General features: G+C 34.2%; 1 protein-coding gene across 1 annotated transcript; it reads left to right on the forward strand.

Moving 5' to 3' along the window:
* The first annotated feature begins 1974 nt into the window (after positions 1–1974).
* Positions 1975–23489, forward strand: LOC145838123 (protein patched homolog 1-like). Its single transcript, XM_082945670.1, has 24 exons — positions 1975–2794; positions 4589–4781; positions 5995–6199; positions 7812–7988; positions 8237–8372; positions 8697–8908; positions 9245–9389; positions 9743–9937; positions 10971–11126; positions 11275–11373; positions 11544–11669; positions 12787–12905; positions 13142–13241; positions 14069–14329; positions 14814–15062; positions 16156–16330; positions 16930–17064; positions 18345–18526; positions 18873–19092; positions 20211–20446; positions 20922–21085; positions 21379–21976; positions 22207–22371; positions 22676–23489. The coding sequence occupies exons 1-24, from the start codon at positions 2078–2080 to the stop codon at positions 22856–22858; spliced, it is 5148 nt and encodes a 1715-aa protein (XP_082801796.1). The 5' UTR covers positions 1975–2077; the 3' UTR covers positions 22859–23489.
* The last annotated feature ends 504 nt before the right edge of the window (positions 23490–23993 follow it).

The following is a 23993-nucleotide window of genomic DNA, read 5'->3' on the forward strand; positions in this document are numbered from 1 at the left end:
TCTTTATTGTTTAAAAACGTTGCTTTTTTTAAATAATGTAAACAGCATTTCAAACGAACATTCGTAAACAATTTCAAACTGTTTTCACGACTTGAGCACATTCACATAAAACAAAAACATTTTTTTTTTATGAGACTTATTTTCAAGCCACCAACAATTTTTGCATCTCACAGCACAGAGAGTGGGAGACATGAACGAAGATTTTCACGCTTCAGCGATTTTCTCATTTTCCTCCTGTGCCCGGGTTACGCTTGGCAGCGGGATTGCCCGTTGCCTGGCAACCCGGAAAACTCCTGCGGGTTTCGCGACCAGCTTTCGGATCCCGTCTTCGAAAAAGTCCTAGGTGGTCTTCGTTTTTTTTTTTTTCTGAAAAATTTCGCGTCAGAAATCAAAGCGAAATTGGTGAAAACAATTTTTCACGCGAGAGAGAGCGGAGTAAAAACGAGAGAGCAGAACGCGAGAGAGAAGGTCTCCCTGGGTGGTCTCCTCTTCTACTTCTGCTGTTTTGCGTCTCTGCGCGCTGTGTTGGGTGATGAAGTTGTCATTTCGAAAATCATTTCGATTCTTCATCGCGAGCTAGCTGCGTATAATTTTTTTTTTAGAAAATAGGTCAGTTTGTATGTAACGTTTTAGAAAAGAAAAGCTTTAGCATAGAAAGCACTTTAAATAACGATTTAATTTGTATACAAATGTTGCTCTAAAAGCGGTATAAAAGACTTATGGTAAAAGTTAGTATTTAGTTGTATCGTTATACAAGTTGTCCGGGTCACCAACTTATAAAAATAAGTTAAATCTTAAATAAAATAAATTTTCGATCAAACATGCTTCTATCAAACTTGTTTTTAACAGTAGAGTACACATAAGTAGTTTATTATACACCATACCAGTCAGCGCGACTTGAGTGAAGAGTTGGTAAAGAATAGAATTCACATCATCACCCGAAGTTCGAACAAAAAACTTTTTGCCATGCCCGGTGGACCTGACAGCAGGCTGAAGTAGCTGGGAGGCGACCTGGAAAAAATCGAATGTTTCGTCACAACACACTAGTATTGAATGATCTTTTTTTTTGACTTCTTGTCATCGCGCCAATACAGATTAGTTTTCGGCCAAATTCGCGCAGAAAATAGAAGTTTTGATGGAAGTTTGTTTCTAGCTTAATTCATAATTGACTTTAATTATTTCACTAGTTGTATTTGTTTAGCAACATTAAAGTTTTGCTGCTTTAATTAACAAAATGTTACAATAGCCCGAATTTTTTTAGCGCTGAATTTATAAGCGGATACCGAAGTTTACAAAAGTTAATAGGCACTAAGCAAGAAAAAAATAACAGAACAACTTAACTAAAGACAAATTAAAACTTTTAAAGCAAAATATATGCACACCCGTGCCTACTAGGACTAACCAGAAAAATTTTGTTTATACTCAGTTTTTTTTGATATTTCCTGGCAGTATTCGCTTCTTTATTTTTATTCATTTCTACTGCTGACCAGGTGCGATCTCTTTCAAACTTTCAGGCTTCACATTGATGGTTGTGGCTTAATTAGTTTGAAATTAGCTCAGCCGAAATCATATCTTAAAGCCTGAAGTTTCTGTCAAAGTTGGCATGCCTTAATGCTTCTTTCTTTTTCTTGTAAAATGAGATGCTTTTAAAGGGCTAACCCGGCCAGTTGAGTTGAAATGAATATTTTTTTTCTAAATAAACCGTTCGCACTTGCCGAAAGAAGATAGCGTGGAGGTTATGTAAATAAAGCCCCCTGAAAGTAATTAAATTGATTTAAGCTTAACTTTAATGAGTGTGTTTGTTGTCATAAAGCAATAAATAGTTCAATATCCATTACTGGTTTCAAATTCTACTATTTTTTCTCACTAACTCGTTAAACTTTATTTTGCTAGTTTTTAAAATAACTTTTATTTATTTTTTTTTTCAGATTTAAAGCATTAAATATACTAAATTTTAACAAAAGCCTTCGACGTTGAATTTTCGACCAAGGCCACTTTTTAGATGAATCACAAAAGTTAATCGAAAAAAAAAACGCAAAAAACTTATTACCTCGCAATTGCTCTGTGACGTAACAAAATGGACATCAGAAGAGAAAGTTGCGAGGAAGCAACAGCTAGCCGGTGTGACGTCACAACCACGGAGGAAGCTACCGTGCAATTTGCCGCCGCTAATCACCCGACGACGCTTCCTAAACGCTCCAATTCTCCCACAACGCATCACCATGGCAACAAGAGAAAGCGCCACGGCCGTCACCGTTGCCATGCGAACGCGGACGGCTCCAGTGACGCAAGAGTCGAGTCTCAAGCTTCTTCGGTCGATTCCAACGACCACCTCCTCGCCCAGAGGGTTTCTCCTCTCGACGGAGGGGATTCTCCCCAAGTCGATGAGGACCGGTTGGAGGAGCTGAACTCGAGGCTCTCCAGTCGCCCTGGCAACGACAGCCAGAGCCCGTGGGTCACCACTTCGCCCCAGGAAGGCATAGAAGTGCAGCAGCGGCGCCATTCAAAAACCAGCAACGACGTTTCTCGACCTCAAGGAACGAGTAACGACGTTTCTCCCGACCAAGACCCGGGACCTTCCGCTTGCAGGGGGGAAAGCCGAAAAGAGTCGTCTTCGTCGTCGTCCTCACCCACGGTGAATCCCCGGGAGACGACGCCGGAGCACCGCGGCGGCGACAGGCGCGGGGGGAGTCCCCAAGAATCGACCAATGAGGACGAAGACAGGAACGACTTGGAGCTCCTGAGCAGGCCGAGCTGGTGCGACGCGGGTTTCGCGCTGAAAAGGGTTTTGCAGGTTAGCCGAAAATATTTTATTAAAACTTTAATCTTTTTGTAATTTTCCACAACTTTGATGACAAAAACATTTTTGAGGTCTTATATTTTTTCGCGTCTTTGTTGCTTAATAGCCTCATGGTCGTGTGGCGATGTATCGTAATCTTTTGAAGCCCGAAAAGACACACATGAAGGCGAGATGTTACAAACGAAGCGAGGCGTGAATTTAAAGAGGAAAAGAATAAAAAAAAACTTTGAAAACAACAAAAGCTTTTTCATTCTCAAACTCGCAAGCAAAGAAACTTCTTTCAACTTTTTTGATTTTGTTCAACTTGAAAACGCTTTTCGCTGGCAAATTTACAGCTTTTTCGGCGGTGTGTAGTAGATTAAGCCGCGCGTGATGCGATTTAAAAGGATTAATTGATTTGCAACCAAAAAAAAATTCTAAACTTTTCGGTTAAAATTCTTCCTACCTGTTTGACCCTGTTTCGATATTGTTCTGATTTATTTGTCGCGCGCGCGCATGCACGAGGGTAATTAAAAGCCGACTTGTCAAATTAGCCGTTTTTAATCTCTGTTTTCAGTAAACGCGCACACACGGGGACCACACACGGGGATTTCCGAGCAGGTTGCCGTGGTAACGTCGGCACCCTCATATGCGTGTGGGTGGCCCTCGCTCGAAAGCAGATAACAACTTCTTAATGACGGCGAGGCGACAATGGCGAGAGGCGACTGAAGAGAAACTTCAATTCACATCTTCGGTGAAAGTTTTTCAACAGCTGTTACGCACGCTAGAAAGCTCGTAGTAAAAAACTTTTCTGAATTTTTCTGATGTTCTTGAGCCTCGGGCGCTCGCACGTCTTGCTGGGAGAGTGGGAGGCGTGCGGGAGAAAGGGGAGCGAAGCGGGGAGGACCACCCGGAAGGGGATGACGGCGGCGGTGGAAATCGTTCGAGCGTGACAGACGGGGAATCTTTTTTGAAAGCTCGAAATTCGAAAGTCTTTTTGCGAAAACATTTTTCGCGGCTCAAAGTGAAAACTGCGTCTCTAAAAATATTATAAATGTAACTTGTTTGTGTGGAAAGATAATTGCTTCCAGTTTGCTTCCAGCTTGTTTTCTTGTGTGGTTTTGTGTGCTCGCGATTTGTATTTAGATTAGCAAATGTTTTACTTTAAATTATATTTAAATCTGATTGATCATTAGTAACGCAGCAATTTCTAAAAATAACAAACTTTTCTGTAAACATTTAAACAAATTTTTAAACTTTAGTATAATTTTTCATCCAAAACTTTGTCAAATACTTTTGTCAAAAGTTTTATCTTTTTAATATTCTTTATAATACATGACCGACTTAAATCATCAATTCTTAGGCAAAAAAGCTCCTTTTTATTTTTATTCTAGTAAAAGTTCAACAAAAGACTTTTAAATTGTAACTATAATTATTATTAAGTACTTACAAAGCAAAGTCGAGTTTGAACCTTGCGATTGTTAAAACTTAATTTTTAAAACTACGGTTAGTGTTTGACTCAGCTACCTATTTTCAACAGGGCAATTTCATTTTTTGTAAAATTTAAACTGAATATTATTTTCAAGAGCTATAAAATATTTTCCAGGACATTTTATAAAGCTTTTAAGTTGTTAAAAGTTTACTAAAGATAATAGTATTAGATGGATACATGATTTAAAACATTTTTTTTAACAATTACAACTAACATTTGCCTCTCAACATTTTCCTGTTAGCCCTCCAATTTTGCAATTAAGCTAAACATAAACCTTTGTTATGCAATTATGCTAAACATGTGATTTTTTTCTTCAGGGCAAGGCGGACGGTAACGTGTTGGCCCTGCAGATCCGAGCTCACACGCACTCGTGGCTCTTCAAGCTGGGACTGTTCGTGCACAAGCAGGCCTGCATGATCGCCTTCCTCTCCTTCCTCATCCTCTCCGCCTGCTCGGTGGGATTGAGGCAGGCGTCGATGGAAGTCGACATTCAGAAGCTATGGGTTGAAAGTTGGTTCTTGTTTGATTTGAAAGTCAATTTTATGTATATATTTGAAGGTGTAAGATTGTGAAAAGCAACTGTTATTTAGTTTAGTAAGTATATACCTATAACTATGGGTTAAAAGTTGTTTTTACTACTTTTTGTCAGTTTATACATAAGTTTACTCTTTAAAGGTCTTCATAGGCATATTAGTTTCTCTGTTTAACTTTGATTAAATTAAACCAAACTTGAGTTTTAATTAGGTAGAAAATGTCTTCAAGACTATATTAAAAGTAGATATTCTTTTATATTTATTTAAATTTATGCTGTTTACAAATTCTACAAACAAAGTTTATTACCTTGACCATATATTTTCTACTGGTCAGTGAAGTCTTTTTTACTTTTTAGGTTTAATAGTTGAGTTTGGTCAAACTTTCTTTTTTAAACAACTGCTACCATTTTTTAACCTCAAACAACCCCTTACTGAAAATTTTTGGTTGATTTTTTGTTGTTAGAGAAGTTGTTGGGACCGCAACACATTTCGATTTGTGTTTTGGTTCACCGAAGAGTTTGTTTGTAAACAAGACAAGTTGAGGTTAAAACAAATAGAAGGTGTTGTACGCAAAAAACAGTATGAAGAAAGGTAGTTTTGTGTGTGGAAGAAAACTTTGAGTAGAAGGTTCTGTATATGAAGTTATCAGTAGAAAGCTGTGTGTGCTTCTCTTGATACCTGTGTTGCGTTTGGCCTGTGTTGCTGTGTGCTTCTCTTGATATCTGTGTTGCGTTTGACTTGTGTGCGTTTCACTCGCTGTGTGATAACTTCTCTTTGTTTGGGTTCAATTCGCAACGCTTGTCCAAACCAGCCTACGCACATACGCTGTGATGAAAATACATGTATTTCAGCCTCCTTGACTGAAATTAAATAAAAAAGTTTACTGTAAGTTGTGATGAAAATACAGGTACTTATTCTAGCTTTCTTAACTCAATTCAGCCAAGAAAGTTTACTGTAAACTTTTCTACTGCATGCTGACATGAAGTTTTTAGTGATTACCTTTTTGTACTTAAATTGTCATTTTCTCAAGATAAAGCTTTGAAAGGTAACCTTAGAATACTCATTAAAACAAACTCTTTACTGTAATAAATATATATCAATATATTTTATCTTCTAAGCAATAAAACTGTTAGGTTGGGCAATTAATTTTTAATTTTTCCTGTACAGTAACTCATACAATTATCTTCTAGGCGGAGGAGTTTTAGAAAAAGAGATCAAGTACACGGACATGATCAGGAGCAAGTTCAACCAGAACGTGGGAGGCAAGGAGGGGGGCTACACCTTCCAGATAATGCTGCAGGCCAGCGAGCAGGACATACAGACGACCGAATCCATGAAGGTCCATTCGAAAGTTGCGCTGGAGGCAGCCAACACCAAAGTGTCCATGTTCAATCAGTTAGTTTATATTTTACATATTGAAGCATGATAAAATAAAATGTATAGTTACAAGCGAACACCAAAGTATCCATGTTCAATCAGTGAGTTTATATTTTATATATTGAATCATGATAAAACAAAATGTATAGTTATAAGCCAACACCAAAGTATCCATGTTCAATCAGTTAGTTCATATTTTACATATTGAATCATGATAAAATAAAACGTACAGTTATAACCCAACACCAAAGTATCCATGTTCAATCAGTTAGTTCAAATTTTATATATTGAATCATGATAGAATAAAATGTACAGTTATAAGCCAACACTAAAGTATCCATGTTCAATCAGTTAGTTTATATTTTATACATTTAATCATGATATAATAAAATGTACAGTTATAAGCCAGCACCAAAGTATCCATGTTCAATCATTTAGTTTATGTTTTACATATTGAATCATGATAAAACAAAATGTATAGTTACAAGCGAACACTAAAGTATCCATGTTCAATCAGTTAGTTTATATTTTACATATTGATTCATGATAAAATAAAATGTATAGTTATAAGCCAACACTAAAGTATCCATGTTCAATCAGTGAGTTTATATTTTGTATATTGAATCATGATAAAACAAAATGTATAGTTACAAGCCAACACAAAAGTATCCATGTTCAATCAGTGAGCTTATATTTTACATATTGAATCATGATAAAATAAAATGTATAGCTATAAGCCAACACCAAAGTATCCATGTTCAATCAGTGAGCTTATATTTTACATATTGAATCATGATAAAACAGAATGTATAGTTACAAGCCAACACTAAAGTATCCATGTTCAATCAGTGAGTTTATATTTTATATATTGAATCATGATAAAACAAAATGTATAGTTACAAGCCAACACAAAAGTATCCATGTTCAATCAGTGAGCTTATATTTTACATATTGAATCATGATAAAACAAAATGTATAGTTATAAGCCAACACCAAAGTATCCATGTTCAATCAGTTAGTTCATATTTTATATATTGTATCATGATAAAATAAAATGTATAGTTGTAAGCCAACACCAAAGTATCCATGTTCAATCAGTTAGTTCATATTTTATATATTGTATCATGATAAAATAAAATGTATAGTTACAAGCCAACACAAAAGTATCCATGTTCAATCAGTTAGTTCATATTTTATATATTGTATCATGATAAAATAAAATGTATAGTTGTAAGCCAACACCAAAGTATCCATGTTCAATCAGTTAGTTTATATTTTGTATATTGAATCATTATAAAACAAAATGTATAGTTATAAGCCAACACCAAAGTATCCATGTTCAATCAGTGAGTTTATATTTTATATATTGAATCATGATAAAACAAAATGTATAGTTATAAGCGAGCTATAAGCGTAATAAGTTATATTTTTAATTTTGCTAAACTACAAACTTAACTTTGAATACTTAGAGTTAAGATTATGTTGCATCTTTAGCTAATAAATGAAAGGCTTAAGCACTACATTTTAATTTTTCTGGTTAAACTCCACGGCTCCACTTATAACATTCGTGTATGTGGTTAACCTATCAAAAAACCTGCCTGCGTTTTAATTTCTCAAAACTAACTCACAGGACGTGGACGTTCGAAGACTTGTGCTTCAAGCCGCCGTTCAACCTGGACACGGACGATGAGTCCGTGAACAATGCCATAAACATCGCGTTCGACAACATCGTTCCGTGCTACATCATCTCCCCTCTCGACTGCTTCTGGGAGGGATCCAAGCTGCTGGGGCCCTCTACTCCTTTCTCGTGAGTTTTGTTTGTAGTTTTTGCTAACTTAAAACTGCTTGTATATAGTTTAGTTTTGATTGTTTCACACCTTGGATTTAATTACAAATTTGTTTTTGTAACTTCAATTTAACGGTTTAACACCTGAAATGCTTTATACAGTTTTTTCAGTAATAAATAATTTTGTGTTAACTTAGTATGATACTACGCGTATTAGACACAACTTTACTATTTATTTTGCTTGGATATTTATTTATAAATGTTTACAGTCTTCCATTTTCACAAAATCTAAACTGGAAGAACTTCAATCCCATGAACCTTCTTGATATTTTCGAAAGTTACAATCAAGACGCATCGAAAGACACGATTGATTTGCTGAAACGCTACAAAGACGCTTTCGAAAAGGTATGCAACACTGTTATTTGAAATTTGTTGCTTACAAACTGTCATATATGTTTGTAAACTTAAAGTTTGTTGTTCTATTTATGCAACTGTAACTATTGTGAAAATGTTTGTCGAAAATCTAGAATCTCTTTAGGTTTTTTTATGTTTTAAACAAAAAATACTCAGTATTGAACCTAATTCAAATCTTCTCTATTTGAAAAAGTTGAAATTTAAAAAGTGTGTAGCAATTTTTTAACTGATATAAGATTCATTATATCTTTAAACTACAGATTTAGAATTCAACTAATGTGATTCAAATATAAACAAAAAATTATTTGTTTCTAGGCGGGAATCACTGACGGATACCAGTCGAGGTACTGCTTGGACCCGTACGATCCGGAGTGCCCACCAACGGCGCCAAACTACAAGAGCAAGGAGGACCCTCCTGTGAGGAAGATTCTGTCAAACGGGTGCACAGGGTTCGCCACCGATCTGCAGAGGTGGCCCAACGACCTCATTGTGAGCAAGACGGAGAAGAACGCAGACGGGGAACCAGAGTTAGTTTTTTGAATTTTAAAATAATACCAGTGAACTACTTTATTAAAACTAAGCTTTTGACATTATGTAGAAACTTTAACTTAAGCTTGTATTTTTTTACAAACAGTTTATTTTAAATTTGGTAAATTTAAAAGCTTTAGTTGTTTTAAACAAATCTACATCGATTAAGTTTTACTCATATTAAACTTCAAAGTTTTTTGGAGTCACAAAATTTAAGAAGGTTTAACTATGTTAAACAACTTTATTTAGGCTTAAAAAGTTAATTGACTTATAATTATGTTTGTAGTTAACTTTGGCTTACTTTAAATTAAGTAAATTTTAAAAATTGTTTTTAGGAGTCACGCTTTACAAACTCTTTTCCACCTGATGAGCGCGGAAAACGTGTATCACTACTACAAAGAAACCCTGAAGGCCGGAAAGGGGTGGAGCGTTGAGAAGGCAAAGGAAATTCTGGGGGCCTGGCAACGAAGGTTCATTGAGGTGAGACATGAATAAAAGTTTTTTTTACTGTTTTAAATTAAAAATTATTATTTGTTTTGAATCAAAACCAAAATTTTTTTTCACTAAAATTTTTTACAGTATTTATTTTCAAAATTATATTTTACTTGAAATTAATGAACTTTACTAAAATTTTTTTATCAAACCTTAATTTTAAAGCTCAATTTAAGGTCAATTTAAACGTCGAGCAATTTAATTGAGGTCAGAGCTACTGTGTGTGGCTGGTAATTACAAATTACAACAATGTAGCACAAATTACCAGCCACTTATCAATTATTATATCATGCTCGCTCACGCGTGACCACCAGATAATTAATCACCCTTTTCACACACAGAGAGTTCACGACTCGGACGCGACGCCGCAGAACCACCGCGGCAGCGACGGCCGCCGTGACGACCGACGCAGCCAGGGGGAAAACCCCCAGACCAGGGACAAGCTGTACGCCTTCAACGAGGCCACGGTGGTGGACCTCATTTCGGAGTTCTCTCAAACTTCGCCGTTTCGAATATTGGGAGGATATTTGTTGATGGTGAGTTTTTTTTTTCTTACGTAAGCAGCAGCACGATTTTCATGAGAGCATTTTTTTCTTTGTATTTTTTTTTTTTTGGATCCGGTTTGTGGACTTGTATGTAAATGCTAGTGTGCGCGTGTAAGCACGAAAACGCGAGCAAGAAAGAGAAGAGAAACGAGAACTTAATCCGGTTTTCTCCGCTCACCTTTTTCTCCACCGCTCCATTCATCATCGCAAAAGTTCGACGGGTCAGAAATTTCTCGACGCGAACTTTTCGAAGGACGAGTTTCTGCGAACGTCAGAAAAGACCACCGGCGGTGATTTCCACGGTCGCCTGAACCCCGTCCTCCGAGAGAGACGGTCGCATCTGCGCGCTCGAGTCCCGCGTGATCGAATGTTTGTTCAGACTCTGCGCTTCGTGGGTGACCTGTCACCGTATGAAGGCACTTAACTTGATGTAGCTGCTACAACACTCTCGCACAATTCATGACGTTTGAACGGTGTTGAATTCGAGCTTCAATTTGAATATTATCTCGAGCGTTTTGACGTGTTAACAGGTGGAATATGAGTTTGAAAGCTCGTAAACGTCTTGAAACTCGAGCCTAACTCCCTTAAGGCTTGCACTGTGTAGGTGTCAACGAACAAAAGTATAGTTTTCATAAACTTACGTTATTCTCACAGTAACCATTTACCTACATAAGTTCTAAAGTTTCTGATAAAAATAGCTATAAAATAGTTTTCTTTCTATAAAAAAATAAAAAAATTTTTTTGAATAAATCACACATTTTTAAGGGTTTAATGCGAGTATATGTGTCATAAAAAACAACACACTATTTTTTACAGCTCGCAAACATTTTATATGGTTACAAAATAACTTTTTATTAAATTTTATTAACTTGTTACTTTTTTACAGCTTGCAAATGCTTTGTATGATTACAAAACAACTTTTTTTAAATTTTATTAACTTAATTCATTTTACAGTTTGCAAATACTTTATGGAATAACAAAATAACTCTAACTTTTTTTTAAAGTTAATTTATTATTTTTACAGCTTGCATACGCCTACATAACCTCCAGAAAGTCTACAGCTTCGAAATCTCAGGGAGGTGTTACCATGGCTGGAGTGTTTCTCATCGGAATTTCTGTTTCTGGTGGACTCGGATTCAGCTCACTGATCGGAATCAAGTTCAATGCAGCTTCTGCACAGGTAAAGTATAAGCTTTTTGTAAAAGTACATCAAAAATATAAACATATATCTAATTGTTAAAAATATGGCTTTAGTATACTGTTATAAGCTAAATTTATTAAAGCTATTCTTTTATAACTATTAAAGTAAGTAAAGTGTAAATTTACAGGTTCTACCGTTTCTGTTACTCGGTTTAGGAGTAAACGACATGTTTTTGATGGTTTGCAACTTTTCTGAAATATCTCTCCTGTCTTACCTACCCATTGAGGTAAGTAGTTGTTTGTTTAAGAATTTAAAAAAAAAAATAAGGAATTTTTTGTATAATCTTATTTATATAGAGACTAACACAATTAAAAAGTTATGTGATGAACTTGTAACAAAACTTTTATACAACTGTTCTTTACATATAAAGTGGATAACAAACATTTTTGTATACAGGAAAGAACAGGAGAGTGTTTGAAGAGGGTCGGAGTTTCAATCCTCTTGACTTCAATCGCCATGCTTTGCTTCTTCCTCTGTTCAATGATTATTCCCATGCCCGCCTTGCGAGCCTTCAGTATTCAGGTACTTAAACAAAAGATAACGGTTTTGATATAACAGATATTTCTCTAGCCCAAAAAGTATATTATTTCGTCACTTAGTTTTGTTTTGTGGACAGTATATAAATTCCAATATAACTTAAAAAAAAAGCTAAAATAAAATAAGTATAACTATACAAATATGTATACTACAGTTTAAACATTACTACAAAACTGCTCGTCTGTTAATTTTTCAATCGTTTTTACACTGAAAACGTTGATGTATGCGAATGTTTTTGCACAACAAAACGTTCCATCACAACCGCAAAAGTTCATAAAGTTTTTTTTTATTTAATCCTCATTTGATTGATCATTTTTTCGTCACAGGCCGCTATTGTCACTAAATTTCTGCTAAATAACTATTAAATTTAGTTTAACATTTGTTTGTAAGAAATGGTATAAAATGTTGAAAATCTTAATAGTTAACCGTTTAAAAGTTAGCACTTGGTTTCTTCTTGAATTATTTTTAGGTTTACAAATTTCCAACTTAATTAATTTAATCTGCTGATTAATTGCTGTAACAAGCGATCACAGTTCATAAATTATTAAAACCAAGAAGTAGTTGCTTAAAAAAAACTAATAGACTAATAGAAGTAGTAAGTTAAAAATTGCATACAATAATTTGATTAAGTTATAAATAAGACTTAAAATAACTTACTTGGTTAACTTAAAAAGTTAATAAAATAGTAAAAGTCGTTGTAAATACGCTGACCTCTAAAATAGGATATGATAATCTATAAATCTAACAACGTGATTGATTATTACGTAACAGGCGGTAATAGTTACGGTTTAAAATATAACCTACCAACTCAATAAATAATCTACTACTTTTACAGGCTGCAATAGTGACGGTATTCAAAATAAAAAACTATAACTACTAGCTTGATAAATAGAACATATTTATTCTAACTATTTTTCTTATTACCAGTAGCAATAGTGACGGTTTAAAACTTTACCTAACAACTTAATAATTTATATACTATTACCACTTTAATAAATAATCTGTATACTTATTATAAGCTGCAATAGTGATGTTATTAAATCTAAAATACTGCTAGCTTGATAAATAATCTGTATTTCAATTAATTACTTTATTATTACAGGCGGCAATAGTGACGGTGTTCAACCTCGTGACGATCCTCATCTCGTTTCCGGCTCTGCTCACCATCGATCTCAACAGGCGACACGAAAACAGGGTCGACATGTTCTGCTGCTTGAAGAGGTTGGTGTTTAACAACAATAAAAAAACTTTTCTGACTTAATACCAGCGATTTTAAGTTTAAAAATAACTATTTTAAAAAGCTTTTAACTTTTAAAATATGGTTAATGTTTTTACTGTTTTAATCTTAATTCAAAAACAAGCAACTGGGACTTAAGTTCTAGCAAGTCTAATGGTTTAGATTTATTTCCTATTAATTACGTTTTAATAGCTCTTATACGAAATATATAAAATTACAGCACTGCGGAAAACTCCGTCGTGGATCTGAGCTACAAAAACATGCCGCAGCCGATCCCTTCCATGTGCTACTACAACGGCAGAGACGACCAAGTAGTGATGGTGAGATATATATATAAATATAATATTTACGATAATTGTTTATGATAACACGATAATGTGCATACAAATAGTGCAAGAGAGTTTGTGCTCTATTTTGTTTTGATGTTGAAACTTGTTCGTTTCATCTCGCTCGTTTGGAAGTCTGAAATATTTTTGCGCGCAAAATTCTTTTGTTTTCTTCGAGCTGTTTTCAGCAATCAATCGCCACTCGGTGAAACATCAAATAAAACTGCAAAACAGGAGAAAAATTGTTGAAAGAATTAAAATTGAGTTTTTTTCAAGCTCTATACAGAACACTTTAAGGATTAAACTTGTGCAAACAAAACAGTTTTCTTGAATGCCATTGAAATTTAATACCTCGAATTTATGAATTAGAATAGGGTTTTACATTTTTATTTAAACTAGGTTATATTATAATGTCCTATATCCTGAAAATATCATATACAAATTTATACGATAGTATTTAAGTATTACACTGATATCAAAATTCTTTTTAGTATCTGGATAAAATCTAAACTATAAACAAAATAGGATAGTTTTACTCAAGTGAAGTTTAATTTTTAAGTTTTTTAAATTTTTCAATAATTTTTAAACATTAAAAAAAAATTAAAATCCTTTAGCTATAACAACATGAAAAAAAAACAACTAGTTTTATTTAAACATATTCAAACACTTTTAAATATTATAAATTGAAAAGCTTTACCTATAAAATAAATTGAAAACGAAAACACTTACAAACTAATTAGAAACAATTTATAATTTATTATTAAAAAATTACTAAATAGTAAATATCTGCACAATTAAATAAACTAACAAGTGTTTCACAGCACCCGGCCACGTATAACAGCCAGGCGCAGTACGGGGGCAACTACATCGGCCAGTCGGTCATCCTGGACCACCACGTCCCTCCGCGGACTCCCCCTCCCGAGTACTGCGAGCAGCTCTCGCCCATGAGGCCGGGACTTTCCCCGATCAGAAACTCCATGAGCTCTCAGAGGACCAGGGTATCAAGCGCGGCTTCGACTCAGCCTCCGAGGCCGAGGGTGGCCTTCGAGAACGAAACCAACTCGAACAGCAACAATAACTATGTAAGTTTGAAGGTTTTTAAATAAAAAAACATTTTTTACACATTGAAAAGATTTTAAAACTTTTTTTGTCAATATTTTTCAAGCTAAGTTGTTTTGTCAGTATCAGCAAATGCTTTATGATTGAATAGCTTAAACACGTTTTTGTGAACTTAGAAACGTGTTAGGTGTTTTATAACTTTTGTCAAAAGAGTATATGTTATACTAAAAGTAAAGGCTGTGGGTTTTTCTCTTTTTGTAAAATTTTAAACTTTTAAATTTGTTTTCAACTTTTTATGCAACAACTAAAATGTACTCTCAACAGGTATAACTTATATTCTTTTTATCTAAATTTTATACCTTTTAAAATATTAGCACTTGACTGTTAAAATCTCAAAGTAAGCAAATAACCAAATGTCTGTATATTTTAAATTTATATACATATACCAATACATTCACTGCATAATTAATTTTTTACTGTTACGTTAATTTCCTTAATTTCTAACAGCATCAACAACCCACTACGTCGACCAATCACGTTCGTCGATCTCGCCACTTGACCAATCAGAGCGCTCCAAACTACCCTCCGACCAATCACAGCACTCCGCAGCAGATGATCTCCCTGAGGAACTCTACGAGGAGCCTCCATCAGAAGAACAACTGCTCACCCGGATGTTACTCCTCCCTACCTGATCTGTCCATATCCAGGCTGGCTGAGAGGTACTACGCCCCTTTCCTGTTGAAGAAACAAATTCAGGTATTTATTTTTAGTTTTAAAAGTAAAAATATTCTAATTTACATACATTTATGATTTATTACTGTGCTCCTGTTGAAGAAACAGATTTAGATTTAAAAATAAAATATTTATGGATATTAGTTCTATGCAAAAAATAAAGGTTTTTTCTCAGTATGAAACTATTTCGAAGCTAACTCTTTTTTTATTACTGAAATTATTTTTTTAAATGATTTAAAACCAGAAAGGTAAAATATAGTTATGGTTTAAAGATTATTTCTATAAACAGTTTTGAATCTGTTTTTTGATGTTTATAAATAAATTAATTAAAATTTTTGGTCAAAGCTTCTTAAACCACTACGCTATGCGTTTCTAAAAAACTAATTTAGGTTGGCACTGCGTTTACTTTATTGTTTTTATAAACTTTTTATCTACTTACTAAAAAAATTGTGGTCGAATTAGGTGTTGATTTCAGTCGATAAGAAAAATTAATATAGCCAGCCGCCAGAATTCCAATTTAAATCAATACTTGTTTGAAGCGCTCAAAATTATCCGAAAAACAAATAAAAGTGAAGACCACCCAGAAATAAAATAATTTATTTTTTTACTGCGCGCTGCAGCCAGCCAGTTGCCGAGAAAAAAATAGATTTTTTTTGACGAATTACTTCTTTTTTTTTGAATGACTTATTGGAATACTTGACATTGTCGCCGCTTTCTAGCTTGCGACCTCCGGTTGAACTCACGTAGAGCGTTTGATCGACTTTAAATAAACAGAGAGATTCGTTAACAAGTGGCCTCGGGAGAAGAATTAAGTCGGAAATTGGCGACGGTAGTACTGAGTGGTGGGACCACCCACGAATTTGTTTGAACTTTTGCTGAAAAAACATCTGTTTGGTTGAGCTTGCTACCGAGCCAGTTGTTTCTTAAACCTTTCAACTCTTTTGTTGTTTCAGCACATACTGTATTAATAATCAATAAAAAAAAACATTATTTACAAAATTACATCTTACACAAAGAGAAGCATCATCTTTGAATAACCTTGCTACCTTACTTGATAAATATTTTGATACCAAAGACATGAGATTCTGTTTGTTTTACTTAGTAAATTTTTTCCTAGGCCCTCGTCCTGTTTACAGCCATCGGTGTCCTGTGCTACGCCGTGTTCCAGTGCACCCGGGTCAGGGACGGACTGGACCTGGAGGACGTGATACCGCGGGGGACGAGGCAACACGGAGCGGTCCAGATGCAGCACAAGTACTTTTCCTTCTACCCCATGTACATCATCACTAAAGGTGAGTTTGAAAAATAAAAAGTTCAAAATAAATATTGTGGTTTTAGTTTAGTCTTACTATAAGCTATTTTAATTTTTTTTTGCTAAATTATAAAACAAACATGATTAGTAAGACTAAATTATGATTAGTATGAACATAGCATGATTTGTATATAACAATAATATATAGTATAAAATTTTAAAGTGTTTTGTAACATCAAAGTTATGAAATTGTAAAATAAACTTTTGTCAATATAGAGTTATGAAAAAGTGTTAGCGTCTCCAGAACTTTATTTTCAAACTCAGCGTTTTACATGCTTTTTTTTTGTTGTGAGTTTCTTTAAACTTTAGATATCTGATTTTAGACAACAAACAAGTTTCAAGCCAAACCTTAAAACTTTTCAGATTTCGATTAAACTATTCTCTATCTTTCAGGTTTTATCATCATTTTATTAAACTTTCAAATTTTGAATAAAAATTATTATTTCCTTCACACTTTTTCTTCTTTTTTTGTTTACATTTCAACCAAACAACTTTATTTTTCTAGACTTTTATTAATATTTTTTATTCCAGATTTCGATATTACTTTGTTTTTTTTTCAAGCTCTTTTTTTACTTATAGATTTCGATTATGCGAATCAGCAGAAGACGTTGATGTCTTTGCACAGTGACGTCAGCAACATTGACTACGTCATAAAGCAAACTGACGGAGAATCGCAGCTATTCTGGCTTCACTACTTTCGACGGTGGCTTAAAAGTTAGTTTCTGATTTGTTTTTGTTGTTTTTGGTTTGTACAGTTTTGAGTTGTATTTTTATAGACATGAAAAATTATTTAAAAACTTCAGTTTTCTTATCAGTGTTTTTTTTACTTAGTTCTACTTTTTTTTTACTTTTGCTAGTTTGTTTTGTTATCAGGTTTTTTTGTAGAATTAACTAACGCAACTAATTGTAACGAATTAATATTACAATAAAATATGTTTGCGGTTTTTAATCTATCCAAATTAAACTGTTTTTTGTTTACAATCGGCTTTACAAAGGGTTTCTCTTTTTCATGCAATTTTCCATTTCGCAATGTAACCCTCAGGCTCTATTCTGCTTCAACTTAAACTGCTTTCAAATTTGAGACGGATGCGATTCTATCTGCCGAGCTTTTTCTCCTCTCAAATCGCCTCAATTTTCTCCAAAACGCAAGTGAAATTTTGACAACGGGGGGTAAAATTTTATGCTTGCAAAAAACACTGCTGAAACAAAAAACAATGTTTACAAGCTGTGCTTTGTGAAAATATAATGTTTTTTTGAGTAAACTTTTTTGTTTATGTTTAGATGTAAACCGCTTAGTTAATAACAACAGATTAACTTGCCAGGAAAAGTGTACAAAACACGATTTTAGTATTTGAGGTTTTTTAATTACGTTTATCGGAAGTTTGGTGTTTTGTAAATTACGACTTAAGAAGTACCACCAAATGTTTAATTAAGACCAGTGACAGAATAAAACAATCTTTTAGTGTAAAAAAGACTTTAAAAGATATAATTTATTGAAGTTGTGATATTTTTTGTTACAATTTAGAAAAGTTTTTATATATTTTTAAGAAAAATTAACAAATACCACTTGCTATGTCTTTTATTAATATTTTTTTATAAAAAAGAAAGCAAATGCCACTGAACCAGTTACAAAATTTTACTTTCTACGCAAAAAAATTCGAAAAGTTTTATTATATTATTTATTTTTTCAGAACTGCAGCGAAGTTAATTAACTAATCAAAAAAAGTTATAAAACTTAAATTGCAATTAAATGTTTACTACTTTGCTTTCAGAACTTCAGAAACTTAATTTTTTTTTGTTAAAATAATTATTTTTTAGAACTTCAGCAGACTTAATTGTTTTCATTAAAATAACTATATTTTCAGAACTTCAGCAAAGTTAATTAACTAATCAAAAAATTATAAAACTTAAACTGCAATTAAATGTTTACTTTTTTGCTTCCAGAACTTTAGAAAACTTAATTGTTTTTAATAAAATACTATTACATTTTTCAGAACTTCAGCAGAGTTTCGACGACGACTGGGCGAACGGTCACGTGACGGAGACGACGTGGAAACCTGACGCGTCGGACGATTCCGTCATCGCCTGGAAGCTCCTGATTCAGACCGGAAACGTCAACAACCCCGTCGACCTCAGCCGCATCGGGTGCCTGGACAAAACGAGAAAGTGCAGGAAGGTACGTTGGTTTTTATACTAAAGTTTAAGTTTTTCTTCACAATAAATATTAAAAAAAAAACATTTGTAAACAAGTTTTAAACTTATTGTTTTCTTTGAGCTAGTTCATTTTTGTTTGCAAAGTTTTTCTAAAATTATATTAGTCTCTATAATGTGTTTATAGTTGGAAAAATTACTGTAAGAGGTAAATGTCTGTTGTTAAGCTCACAGCCTTTTTTATGTTTCTGTTCAATTATGCCAGTAATTTAATATTTTTAACTCAAAATAAATATATATCTGCTGTTTATTTTAAGTTCAAAAGTTGTTTCATTTAATTTATACTTACTAACTCATTCGACTCACACCAGGTCGACATCACCCGATTGGTTAGCGATGAGGGTATGATACCCGTGGACGCCTTCTACAACTACCTGACGGCGTGGTACAACGCCGACTCCTTCGCCTACATCACCTCCCAGGCCTCCCTGATCCCCCACCCCCCTTCGTGGTACTTCAAGCGCGACACCAACATGTTCATACCCCGGAGTCCCGACATCGCCTACGCCCAGATGCCCTACTACTTGAATGGTGAGTTGGACCAGTAAATGATGATAATTAAAAATGTTTGTTTTACATACTTGTATGATTAACTGAACTAATTTTTTTTTTTTAATTTTAAAACTTAAATGGTAAGTTAAATAAGTATATATACTTCTGAAGAAGTATTCTTTTTATAATTTTTATAGGCAAGTATTTTATACGTTCCTTTTTAATATTATTCCTAGAGTAATAAACCAAATAGAAGATGCAGGGAGGCTAAAAATGTTAGAACTGATAAAACAGTATTGTTTAAAGAATGACAAAAAAAAATTGAACTTATTTTTCAAACATTCAAGTCACATTAAGCTTTTATGCACATACATACACCTTAAGAAAGATTAAGTAATTTTTTCTCGGTTTAATGATTGCAATTTGTTTAAAACCTGAGCGATTATTCAAAAATTCGAAAACTTTTTTTTTTTGAAATATCACAGCGATAAAGTTGATTTAAGCTCAAAGCAAATAATAGAAATTATTTAGTCATAAGTAAGCTATTTGACAAATCATTAGTTTGAGCACGTCTGTTTTAATCAATGCCCATCAATTTTATTGTGAAGGCTTCTTTTAAAATGATCTGCAAATTTAATGAATGGTATTCCGCATTTAACACGTCTATCTCATTGTTTTCTAAAACCATAATAGTATTTTACACATTTAAAGAATTGTATTTTATTAAACATTCAGACTTTGAGTTTAACCTAAAACATTTTTTTACCTAGTTTACTTTTAAAATACTAAATCTTCTTTGAAAAATTTTAAACTAATAAAGTAAATCCCAAAACAGCAGTTTCAAACAAAAAAAGTTTTAAATATTAGACTTAATTTTTAATTTAAGATTGATAAATGACTATTCAAATTTAAGATTTAAGTATTTAACAGTTTAAAAGTCTTCTTTTATGTAAAACAAAAGTAAACTAGTAACAGATATTTGAATAAAATGTTTAATAATTTGTTTTAAATAATAATATAAATACCAACAGCACTTGTTGAAAACAAAGAATTAGTGAGATTTATTTAGTTTTTGTTAGTTATGTTCAATATATTTTAAATTTTACGTATAATAAATAAACTAAGACATCTAAAAATAATAAACTCAATTTTCACAGGACTTGTTGAGAACGAGGACTTCGTGGCGGTCATCCAGAAAGTGAGGGCGGCGTGCGACGGGCGCGCGAGGGCCGGTTCCGATTTCGGGGCTTACCCCACCGGCTACCCGTTCCTGTTCTGGCAGCAGTACATCGACCTGAGGTACTGGCTGTTCATCGCCATCGGGTGCGTTCTCGCCGTCACCCTCATCGTCCTTTCAATCATCCTCATGAACCCGAAGGTGTCGTTGCTCATGGTGAGAATTTTTAACAACTAAAGATGTTAAAATCACGAGTTTAGCTGACTTTTCGAATGGTTTAAGTCATAAAGGATTGTAAATGATTTAAAGGACTAAACTGTTTGTTGTTTTTAACCTAAGATAAACTAATTTTCAATCATCCTCATGAACCCGAAAGTATCGTTGCTTATGGTCAGTACAAAAGCTAATTGTTTTGCGATGTATTTGTTCGGATAAGATTTAATAGTATTAAAATAGCTATTTTTTGTAGACGTTTTTGATTAGTTGAAAATATTTATTTTTCTGTTTACATCTCTACACTTATTTAGTAATTGCTAGTTAAAAAATATATTTATTCAAAAAAAACTTTAAAAGGCTAGTTAGAAAAAAACAGTATCTTCGTGCTCTCTAAGTATAAAGCAACTACTACAAAATATTGTAACCTACTCTGTAACGTAAACTTTGAAGTTATGTTTACTTTTCATTAAAACAGACATCAGTCCTTGCTGTGATCCTGACTGAGTTGTTCGGATACATGGGAGCCGCAGGAGTGAAATTATCAGCGATGCCTGCTGTTATCATAGTAGCTGCCGCAGGGATCGGACTGGAGTTTATCGTTCATCTCACGCTGGCCTTCATCACTACTTGCGGGAAAAAGTGTGTTTTTGTTTGTTAACGAAGTTGATTATGATCTAACTTAGAAAAGTTTCAAATAAGTAATTAATAGTATACAAAGGTACTATAATTCTATTTATTTCTCTAAAAAACTCTACAAATCTAGCTTTTGAGTTTAAAGATCTTTTTAATTATTTAATCTTATAAACATGTCACAGCAAAACCATTTCATGTTTTAACTGTAAAATTGCTACATATACTCTGCATAGTCAACAGGGCAAAATAAACGAAAAACATTAAGTTTAACTTTATTTAATAATCTTTCTTACAAACAGGGACGGCAGGATAATCTCGAGTTTGAGCCACACGATGGCGCCGGTGATGCACGGAGCCATCTCAACTTTACTAGGAGTCGTAATGCTGGCCGGGGCGGAGTTCGACTTCATCGTCAAGTACTTCTTCCAGATGCTGGTGGTCCTGATCATACTGGGAGTCTTCAACGGTCTCGTGCTCTTGCCCGTGCTCCTGCACTTCTTCGGACCGTCTTCTGAGGTTGTGATCAAAGAGGACGGCATGAACAGGCTCTCCACGCCGACCCCGCCCCCGTCGCTGAGAGGGGAGAGCAGGAACCAGCAGCAGTACCCCAACCAGGGGGAACACCCGGGGATGATGTACCCGCAAAGCGGCAGGTACCCCCAGATGATGATGCCCCCGAGGTGCCCCCCGGAACAGATGTTCCAGTACATGCGGCACCAGGGGTACCAGGGGTGGCCCCTCCCTCCCCAGCAACGGAGGGACGGGGGTCCATGGAGACCGTCACACTTCGATGATTATTCTGCTTACGTCAGCAGGCAGGAGTTCATGATGGCGAGGGCGGCCAACTTCGCGCAGATGGGTTTCATGAGGCCGCCACCCGCGATGCAGCCTCGATGGGTTGGTATAACTTTTTAACAAAAAAATTAAAAAAAAAGTTTACCTGACTTCATACGTTGTTTAATATTCAAAAAAAAATTTGGCAAAATACTTAATAAATAGTAATCTGTTTTGCAAGTATCTGTTTGTTGTTTACTTTGATTTTTTTTTTAATGCCTTGATAGAATGTACTCATACTCAATCTTAACTATAATCAAAAGCATAAATAAACAAACCTTACTTTTTAACAGAACGACCCAATGTACCCATCGGCCGGTATAGCGCCACCAAACCGACCGGTGGCGGGCCCCATGGCGAATTCGGGTCCCAACATGGGGAACTACCCTCCAACGAGCTGGTACCCGCAGGACATTCAGCATTACGCGGAAAATCAACTAAACCCTAGTAGTCAGCAGGTTCGTGAAATTTTCTTTGTTTTTTGCTTATGAGTTCTCTCTTGAATAGTGATCGATTATTGCATAAAAGTTTGCGTTTTAGTAATGCCACTTAAAAAAATTATCAAAAAAAAAATTTTAGACGTCACTGTGCTAAATTAAAGACGTGCCATTTGTACACTAGGATAAGCTGTGTGTTAATCTTAAAGTTTAACTTAAAGCAATTTAAAACATTTTAAATACTAAAAGTAAGTATATACAACAGGAATATTAAATATATTTAGGTTTTTGAATACCGTCATTTTTAAACATATTCTTCTCACAGCTGGCCCCTGGAATGCACCATGCGCAACAGTACAACGACCAAAACAGTCGGGAAAGTCCCTCAAACGAAAACCACCACCATCAGGGGTCGTCGTTGCCACGGAGGCCCAGGTTCGACATCTCGGCCCTGCAGGACTCCCCGCCCCAACAGCAGGTCGTCAGTGGCAACCAGCCGAGGTGCTGACCAGAAACGGGGTGATTCCCCCTTTTTATTGACAATTCGCTGCCCTCTTTTCGCTTCATCATACATCTGTGACGTCACAACATGACGTTTTAGTCATAGTGACGTCATAATAAGCCGCCGTCGTTTTTCACGTTTTCATTATTTCATTGCTGCTCTTTTGACTTTTCGTTAGGCGTTTTTTAATTTCTGAAAATTTTGGAAAGCGACGGCCGGTTTTGAAAATAGTCAAGAATTTTTAATAAAACTAATTTTAATCTAGTGCCTTTTAATAGTTTTTGTGAGTTAATTTGCTAAATAAATGACTTTTTTTTCTTCAAGCTTGCCTATTAATCTCGTGACGAAATTCTCGATTTATTTCAAAAAGGAATAATCAATCAACTTAGAAAAAAACAATTTATCAAAAAAAAAACAAAAAGATCCGCGTTGAATCGACTAAGAGTCATTATAAATAATTGAATAAAGATGAATAATTAAAACCCGGAGCAGAAAAATTTGTAGCGACTTAATTTTCTTGGTCCGCTTAGCATATTGCTTGTGACAATTTGAATAATAATCCTTCAAAAATAATATAAAATAAAATAAATTCCGAGCTGTTTTGTTCACATTCTCACAACGATGCTGAAGACTTAACAATTTCATACTTTTAAATCTACTCTCACTTTTTTTTTGTTTTTGTAATTTTTCTTAATGGCCAACGTTTTTGGTTTTATCACCTCTCAAAGTTGTTGCTATATTTTTTTGAGCGTTTTTGGGTAATTATCGTATTTATTTCTCATCAGTTGCCTCAGAGTTTGTTTTGATTTTTTTGAATTTCTAACGCCAATTTTTTACATTTCGTTTAAAATTTCTTTTTTAATTCCCTCCTATTTGTTGTTGTTAATTTATTTATTAACTACAAACTCCCATTGTTTGAAAAGCATTTCGATTTACTCGTTTTTCTACGTTTCCATTTGTTGAAATAAAATCAAAACTGAACTACTGATTTTCATGCTGTATTAAGTTAGTTACAAGGTTTAATTTTTTATTTATTCTAAAAAATTAGATTAAAAATCAAATAGAAAAATATACACATTAAAATAATTAATCGAAAAATAGTAATTGTCAGAACACTTAGACTTTATATAAGTAAACGACA

This window comes from Thalia democratica, chromosome 6, assembly GCF_965202585.1.
Source record: "Thalia democratica chromosome 6, ktThaDemo2.hap1.1, whole genome shotgun sequence".
Classification (NCBI taxonomy): domain Eukaryota; kingdom Metazoa; phylum Chordata; class Thaliacea; order Salpida; family Salpidae; genus Thalia; species Thalia democratica.